Consider the following 9,095-nt stretch of genomic DNA (forward strand, 5'->3'; position numbering starts at 1 on the left):
GATTTCTTTAGCTGAGCTCTAATCAGTCTCAACTTAGCTTCCAATGCTAGTCTCGCCAGTGTTTTTGAATGCCGAACGTCATCATCTGTTAGCATTTGCTTTGCTGTTTGCATATTTTGTTTCATTAGGCTCTCAGCATTTATTTGTTTTATTTTACTTTGAAAATCTGGGACCATCGTTGCCATAGACAGTTCTGCTAGAACTGTAGCAAGCATGTCCTCCGAGCCCTGTTGCTCAGTATCTGACCCAGAAATGTTTGGGTCTGGTTCCTCCATGTTTAATTGTGACTGAATTGAGCGTTAGCTTTTAGTGTTTTTGCAATTAATTGTGTTTTATCCTTTTAACAGTAGTCAATTGAGAAACTAAAATGTCATTAGGTTTGTTTGAGTATTGTTACATAAAAGGTGCTTAATCATTAGGAAGCCTTTTGGCTTACCTTTAACTAAAGTTTATTATAAACAAACACTTCTACAACTAAGCTAAATTGTTTTAGACAATTAGATAAATAAAAAAAATAATTAAATGCAAAATGTTAATGAGATTGCAGGAAAGCTTCTTTGCTTTAATGTTAGCCATTTTTTACTTTAATTTTTTAACATTTACCTTTTGCAAAATGTTTTTTAATGATGGTTTAAATCTATTGTGTGAATCTATGTTTAAAAACCAGTATGTTGTTTTATTGTTGTGACCTCTACATAAATGAAACAGAAGGATGGGAAATTGAGATGCAGGCCTTTTTTAGATTTGCCTGCAGGCTTTCACTGTAGCTCTGTAAAACGTGAGAATAATGAAAACGCAGGGTTGACCTGTCGTTTGGGACGAATTCAGGTCAGCAGACGTAATCCTGAAGACTCYCCTCTGCGTGGAATACAGATTAGACAGCAGCAAACCCTGAATCACAGACTGACTGCGGAAAAAGGAAAGACATGGAAAGATATGAGCCAATGGATTTGATATGACAAACACTTACTACAGGGGATGATGTCAGTTACCTCAACACTTGATATTAAAACTTTTTAAATCACAAGGTTTGCTTCTGTTGTYCTTACAGACAGGATCTGACAGCACGGCCGCGTGTGAATAACTCATCATGGATTATTGCTCGGGCTTTTGATTGTGGTGATATTTAGCCACAGAGCTTCCCATGGGAGCCTGGCTCTTTAATTAACATAGCACCCCTGCCCTACCCTCCTGCTTTAATTGCCTTCAGCCCGTGATTAAATGYGTATTGACTCTGCAGTTGGTCCACCAATGAATAACAATGTGCTGATTTGATGATATTAGATCTTCTGTCTGTAATACACATCCCATTCAGGGTTCTTGGAGAGTTCAGACATCTCATGAGTCAGAGGTCCTGAAAAGATCTGTGTCAAAGTGCAGGCATGGAAAGCGTCACAAGTTATCTGGTTTTATGTTTAATTTGATTTGGAATGCAGTTTGAGTCTGGGAGATGCAGGTCATTAATTCAGACATTTTCAGATATAAATGTTTTAGATTATTAACATTAAAATGGACAGTAGTTTTATGAGAATGTTTTATTGTTGTTTTATTGAACCTGTACTTTTTCTTTTATTTGCTGGTATGGGTTATTGACAGAAAAAAATGCATTCACCACATTGTCAGTTTTTGCAGTAAAATTGCCAATGTCTCACTAAATAACATCTCTACTCTCCACAGAAATAGATCCYTTAAGAAAGCACAGGTCATTTCAGCTGAGCCGAACCACCCCCTTTTACCAGCAGGACACAGATTTATGATAACCTCATACTGATTTGCTTTAAAAAGATGCACCAACAGATTTAAGAATTCATTCTTACTTGCYGTTCTTGTTAAGTGTTGTGTTTGTTAGTRGATATGCCTATATCATGATAGTTTTTAATGGTATTATTTTTGACGAATGTTCTTTTCTGCTGGCTGTAACACAAATTGCCCCAYGGGGATAACAGAGTGTCACACTTGGCACCACTTTCTACACGTTTATTTTTAAAYGACACATTTGTGCTTTAAGACCTTATTAAAACAGAAATGTTAGATTGTTTGAAGCCATTCTTTGCTTATTAGTTTTTCTTCAGTACTTCAGTCAGTATTTATTATTATTAATAAATATAAGTTTATTATAGTGGTGGGGTCAGACACTTGCATACCATGAAAGACAGTATTTTGTGGAAACAACTATGGAATTGTATTTTAAAACTTTTCTAAAAAAACACATTTCTCCCTGGCTTCTTGGCACAGCCTGAGACTTGTTTTTAATTTTTGTTTTATTCCTATTTTATTGTTTTTAATTGTTTTTAAATCTTTGCTTTGTGTTTTTCATGCTTTTAATTATGTACAACACTTTGTTGCAGCTGTAATTGTAAGTAGTAGTAGTAGAAGTAGTAGTATTTTCTGTAAAAATGCTGTGTGAATGCTGAATGGCTGCTGACATTTGCTGAAGAAGCTGAAACCAACAGAACAATAGCTAAAAGCAACAAACTACTACCTAAAAGTTAACTGAAGCAGAAAGAAGCTAAAGCCATCCTTAAAGTAGCTAATTTATAGGCAACAACTTAAAGTAGCAAAAGAAGATAAAATCAGAGCTGAAGCAAATACGTATAATGGTAAATACTTAGAAAGGTATAAAAACAAAGGTCAGCTCCTGAATGAGCCAAACATTCTGATAGGAATGGCTAAAACAGCACAAAGTACACTGTAGTAAATGCATGGAAAAATAAAAGCAAGAAAACAATACTGTACAGCAAGATGCTAGTTTTCACTACTAAACAGAACCCTGTTTCACGTGTTGGTAAAACCCTGATGCATGCTTTAGTATCATATCTGCCATCATCCTTCCTCCTCCTCCTCCTGTGACTGATGGATGAAGGGCAGCGGTCAACAAGGATCCTTTAACATGACAAGAGACAAGTATTGAACCTGCGATGCCTTGGTTACAGTCAACATGAAACGTATCAAACGGCATTCCTCCACACATTCCTCTCAATATCAAAAGGTGCCTATTCGAGGATATCCTTAGTGCCTTTACGCCGGTGTTTGCGTGCCGACCCACCAACCGCAATAACCCTGGACTCCCTCCCACTGGCCCCCCTCAGTGCAATGACCACTCTCAGTTTTATTTAGCCCGGTTGTGTGCCTTCCCAGTCCAGYCGCTTTTCAGATTCATTTCCAGGTAAACACAGCGTGGCCAACCACAAACCTGCAGCCAACAGGCGTTGTCACAGCTGTGGCAGATAATGGCAAGTCCAAACTCCAGCCCCGCTCTGGAATGTTTACTGTCACCACAGGCAAGTTGACAGTAAACATCTTTTTTTTTAACCCCCCAACATTTTGCAAAAGGGAGACCTTCTCATTATTAATTTTTATTTTGATGAATGACATGCTTAACCTCTTGCCCTTTGCTGCTTTGTGTGACTCGGTGTACTCAGAGGGAAACAAAGGAGCAGTCTAAGTGGATCTTTTAGTTTCAGCTGAGACCCCCCAAAAAAAGAAGAAGCTGAAACTGAAAATTAGCACATTCTCGCCAACTACTCCTTGGCGTTTGAAGAAAGAGTTCTGCCTTCCTCTCGCAGAACGGAGATCACCTTGTTTACTCCACCACCCCTCCTTTCCCCTGAACTTCAGGAAACCCCTGAGTGTGACTTTAGGGTCTTGCACACGCAGGTGTTGTGCATTCWCTTCTCTAACCTTCTTTTGTTTCGACCAGTAAAGTAACGACATCCTAATGTGTRAAATGTAACACTGCTCATTATGGAAACTAAGTGATCAGAGAAAGTGGCAAAAAAAAATCTGGTTCTTCTACAGCTGGTTCACAATGACTGGAGGTTTTGACTCATTCTTTTTAAAGCAAGTTAAGAACATTTTGTTTTCTTTATTGCAACGTTAAACACAACATGATGCAAGAAGGTTGTCAATCATTGCACTGGAATCAATACTGAAAAGTTTTAATTTTGCAAAATAAGATCAGCTGTGACATAAAAAAACTAGAAGCCTGACTGTTTACATTCGACTCTAACCGTGGTTTAAACCTTTATTACAGGCCTCTTGCTATTATAAAGGAAGTGATTCAAATGATGATGAAATAAATAGGATTTTGGAAACAACTCGAGAAAGATTCTAAAACCAAAACCCCTCCACAGCTTCAGAAAAAATACAATGAATTAGCATTTTAATGTTTATCATGTCATCATTTAGAATCAGCTTTAACTCCTAATTAAAGCTTCATGTCTAAAAAAATGATTTTTTATGTTGTTTGCACAGCAAGTTTTAGCATTTGAATTAATGGATTTTGACAAAATGTTTTAAATCCAATTATAAAGTTGGAAAAAGCTAACGAGTGTGCTTTCAAGACTGCTACAATTTTAACACAGCTGATGCTTAAATTTGACAAATTTCCCCCGATTTTAGAAAAATAAATCAACAGTTTTTGAAGTATTACTTTTTGCCTGCGTAAAACAGATTGCATCGAGCCACGAAATATAACCTCAGTAACAAACACTGAGGGATTTTTTTTCCAACCTGGGAAGATGTTTGCTCAGTTTGTTTKTGCCAAAGGTTCATCAGTTCAGTAACTGCTGTGAGGAGACTAATATAAAAGCAAACATGCATTACAGAGAAAAAAAGCAAGGAGAAATGGAAATCAGTGTGATAGAGGAAGGTCATGTGAGGATTTTGTTTTTGACTAAATCCAAAATGTGGCCTTCACCTGCGTGAGAGGACTTTGGCAGGTTGATGATCAACATGGAATTGGCAGCACGTCTCACTCAGGAACAAAAGGTCATGGATTGTTTTTATTATTATTATTGGGAATATTTTAYAAGTTTTAGCTGTAATTTTGAAACAAACTTCTTAGTTTTGAGCCATTTTACTGGAACTAAATTGAAGCTGCTGAGGTCAGTTTTCATTCTTTGACAAAAAAAAAAACACTTTTCTTTTGAAAACCTCATTTTTGATTGTGTAACACGAGCAAACAACTGGTTCGTGCCTCCTTGCATGCACAAAAKTGACCTTTAGCTTATTTGTGTAACAAAATTAAAACGACTGTTATTTCTTTAAAAACATTGTTGTTTTGATGCTCAGTCCACTTTTATTAAGGCCTCATGCAACACTCCTGTATTTCAGTTTAATTATTTTCACGTGAAATAATAATAATAATATAAAACAGCCAAATACTGAAATTATTGGAAAAAAAACTCGCACATATTCTGCGCTTAAAGCTGCCTGTCAGGCCGAGGAAGCGCAGATTTTGCGCATCTCCTGCCTCTCCATCGCTGCAATCCCAAATCCTCAAACACAGAGCTTTTTTTTTTTTCCTTTCGTGATCTCATTTCCAAGTTAAGCAGACTCTGTTGGTCCCTCGTCAACACGACAGGTTTACTCGCCTTTACTAATGGGGCTCTACACTGATAGTTATGCTCGTGCGTAAATATGCAGTCAAATAGATGCCCAAGCAGCGACACGTGGCTGTCGGCTCTCTGCAGCCTCACCTTGATGTTTGTTTCATACAAATACTGTACGGCTCGTGAGGGAATTAGAGGGGCCCTTTAACRCTCCGGGCCTCTCCAAACCTTTTGACAGAAGATTAACACGTTGGGTAAACTTCTGGTATTTAACGAGCGACAATAAAAAACCAACATAAACAAAAAATGAGAAGTGCAGTTAAATTATGTCATTTTTATTCTGATCAAGAAGGAAAATTTGACCCCAAGTTTGGAGTTTGAAATGATTCTGCTTTAGCTAATTGAAATGATCGTATATTTTCTGGCTCTATAAAACAGTGGGAATGAAAAACCGACATAAAATTATTCCAAATTATGAGGAACATTTAGAGACAGTTAGAGGTGACATCCGAGAGAGGGCGCTCTGAAGCTGTGCCATAACAAATAAAAGACTAATTAAAAAATATGGAAACTAATTCAGATATTAATGTTGAAAAATCAGGTTCCAATCTTAGATTTTGGAGGAAATGTCTGTATAAATATTTAAGGAAAAAGCATATTGATTTAGTTAATGCTGATAAATAAAACATCTGGTTTAAGATGATATAAAATAATTTATAAGTTTCTCAGTAAAATGTTAATTATAGCTTACTAACAGCATTGTGCGCTGCACTTATACGTGCATTTAWGTGCTTTCTGATTTGTATTAGCTTACATTATAACAAAGAAAAATATAAAATATGTAAATTTTTGCCTTTTTTTGTCTAACTTTTCAATTATAGTTTAATTTCCCTGAAATGATTCCTTAACATGCCAGATCAGCCTATTCCCGATGTCTTCATGTTCTGTCTTTTATATATATACTTATAAATAAATCAACAATTAGAAGCAAAAATGAGATAAATTCCTAAAACGTGGCTCGTAAAAACTGGTTCTGATTTGCTGAAGTGGAAGAAGCTCGTTGGAGGATGTGCGTAATGTTTGGAGTGTGCCAAACATTCCTTTTTATAGTCGCCCCCCCCTTACAATAAGATTAGTTTATAATGAAGCGTTTCATACGAAACTGTTCTTTTCAGGGAGCGCAGGTGTACAATCGGGGTGGTGGAGGTGGAGGAGGAGGAGGAGAAGAGGAGGGGGGGTGGGGTGGAAGCTTGAGGAGTCTCACGCCTAGGTGCGAGGAGATTATTCAAATAGGGCCCAAGGCGTAGAAGTGGGGATTGGAGGCTTGCCTGGCGCACAGAGCTATATCACAGCGTTAACAAGCAGCGCGGCGCGTCATTTGGACTGCAGTCACCGACGGGCGCATCACGGCTGCCTCCGTCAGGGACACACATGCACCAGTCSTCAACGACGGGGGAACCCACCGACGACCCGAGCCCGCCCAGTTGTCCCCAGTCACCTGCTATTAGAGAGACTTTTTTTCTGGCTTTTCCTCTGCTGGGAGACGCTTTGTGAAAGTCCTCCATGATGCTTGGAGCAGTTAAAATGGAAGGACACGAACACACCGACTGGAGCACCTACTACGGAGAGCCCGAGGTGGGTACCCTTAAATATATATTTCTTTTCCCCGTCTAAAGCCGATCCCATTTTATACAACTCAATATTAGCCCTGAGATAATATTAACTTTGTGATCAAATATTGACTTGAGGCGCCTCCAAATCCTCCCCCATCTCCGCGCAGCGCACTATCCTAACAAAGTTGCTTGACATGTAGTAGGGAGGGGGGGCTTTTTCACTCGGATATTAAATCAGATTGTTTTATTTTTACCCCCCTCTTTTTGTTACACTCAATAAACACCTGTAGTGTTTGGTTTAGGGGGAGATAGGTGCGTTGTCGCTGTTTGTGTGAGCGCAGGCTTTATTTATGTACTTTGTCAGTATTAATATTCTACTAATGAATGACTTTTTTATAGAATATAATTTTCTTAAAGATTATTTCAATATTTTTAAATATTACATATGAAATATTTTAGGTTTAATACGTGTGCAGGAATTATTGCAGTGTTTCTTCACTCATGAATGCCTTGTTCCCTCCTCACTCACAGTGTTACACCTCGGTTGGCAACATGAACACAGGCCTGGGAATGAACTCCATGAATACCTACATGAGCATGTCCGGCATGAGCACCACGGCCAACATGACGGCCAACTCCATGAACATGTCTTACGTCAACACGGGCATGAGCCCCTCCATGACCAGCATGTCCCCGTGCACCGGAGCCATGAACGGCATGGGCGCGGGCATGACGGCCATGAGCGCAGCCCTGAGCCCCAGCATGAGCCCCATGACGGCGCAGCCCGCGTCCATGAACGCCCTCACGTCCTACACCAACATGAACGCCATGAGCCCCATCTACGGACAGTCCAACATCAACAGATCCAGAGACCCCAAGACTTACCGCAGGAGCTACACGCACGCCAAGCCCCCGTATTCCTACATTTCCCTCATCACCATGGCCATCCAGCAGTCTCCCAGTAAGATGCTGACGTTGGCCGAGATCTACCAGTGGATAATGGACCTGTTCCCCTTTTACCGACAGAACCAGCAGCGCTGGCAGAACTCCATCCGCCACTCTCTGTCTTTTAACGACTGTTTCCTCAAAGTGCCCAGGTCGCCGGATAAACCCGGGAAAGGCTCGTTTTGGACTCTCCACCCGGACTCCGGGAACATGTTCGAGAACGGCTGCTACCTGAGGCGGCAGAAGCGCTTCAAGTGCGAGAAGAAGGTGACGCTGAAGGACTCCGGGCGCAAAGGCGCGGACGGCGGCTCGTCCAACTCCAGCTCGGAGAGCTGCAACGGCAACGAGTCCCCGCACTCCAACTCGTCCTCCGCGGACCACAAGCGGTCCCTGTCGGACATGAAGGCGGCGGGCCAGGCCCTGAGCCCGGAGCACACCGCCACCTCCCCGGTGTCGCAGGGGCAGCAGCAGCAGCACCTCATGTCGCAGCACCACTCGGTCCTGACGCACGACGCGCACCTGAAGCCGGAGCACCACTACTCGTTCAACCACCCGTTCTCCATCAACAACCTCATGTCCTCGGAGCAGCAGCACCACAAAATGGACCTAAAGACTTACGAGCAGGTGATGCACTACTCTGGATACGGCTCCCCGATGGCCGGGGCGCTTTCTATGGGCTCCATGGCGGGGAAAGCCGGTCTGGATTCTGCATCTATACCCGACACATCCTACTACCAAGGCGTTTATTCAAGGCCAATTATGAACTCCTCATAAACTTGCAACGTGGACTTTTTTCCCCCTCTTTGTATATTTGTAAAAAAAAAAAAAAACGCAAACCAACATGAAACAAACAAAAAAATATAGACTTTGTGTACAATATGATATTTTGGACGTTTCTCACCGTTTTAGTTGTCAAGTTTGTTAGTAGCCTAATTTTTTTTGAAAGAGGATGTTGATGATAAAACTCATAATAATAATAATAAAAATAATGTGACGAGGAATGGACCCCAAAGACACACACTCGCTGTATAATGGCTTACTTCTGCAGAAATTCCGAAATGACTTTAAACGCATCGCAGGATTTGTTCAATCATTTGTGTAATTCCTATTTATGGCTTGTATATGTGTATTTCTTGTAGTGACAAGAACAGAATCTATATTAAAGTGTTATTGGTTTTGTTTTTTGAAAATCATGGTGTTTATT

At 40.4% G+C, this 9,095-nt stretch overlaps 1 protein-coding gene across 1 annotated transcript; it reads left to right on the forward strand.

The window, feature by feature from the left end:
* Nucleotides 1-6,627: 6,627 nt before the first annotated feature.
* On the forward strand, nt 6,628-9,084 carry foxa2 (forkhead box A2). Its single transcript, XM_014034538.1, has 2 exons — nt 6,628-6,968; nt 7,478-9,084. Exons 1-2 carry the CDS (start codon nt 6,897-6,899, stop codon nt 8,663-8,665), a joined length of 1,260 nt encoding a protein of 419 aa, XP_013889992.1. The 5' UTR covers nt 6,628-6,896; the 3' UTR covers nt 8,666-9,084.
* Nucleotides 9,085-9,095: the final 11 nt, after the last annotated feature.

This window comes from Austrofundulus limnaeus, unplaced genomic scaffold (genome assembly GCF_001266775.1).
Source record: "Austrofundulus limnaeus strain Quisiro unplaced genomic scaffold, Austrofundulus_limnaeus-1.0 Scaffold2158, whole genome shotgun sequence".
Classification (NCBI taxonomy): Eukaryota; Metazoa; Chordata; class Actinopteri; order Cyprinodontiformes; family Rivulidae; genus Austrofundulus; species Austrofundulus limnaeus.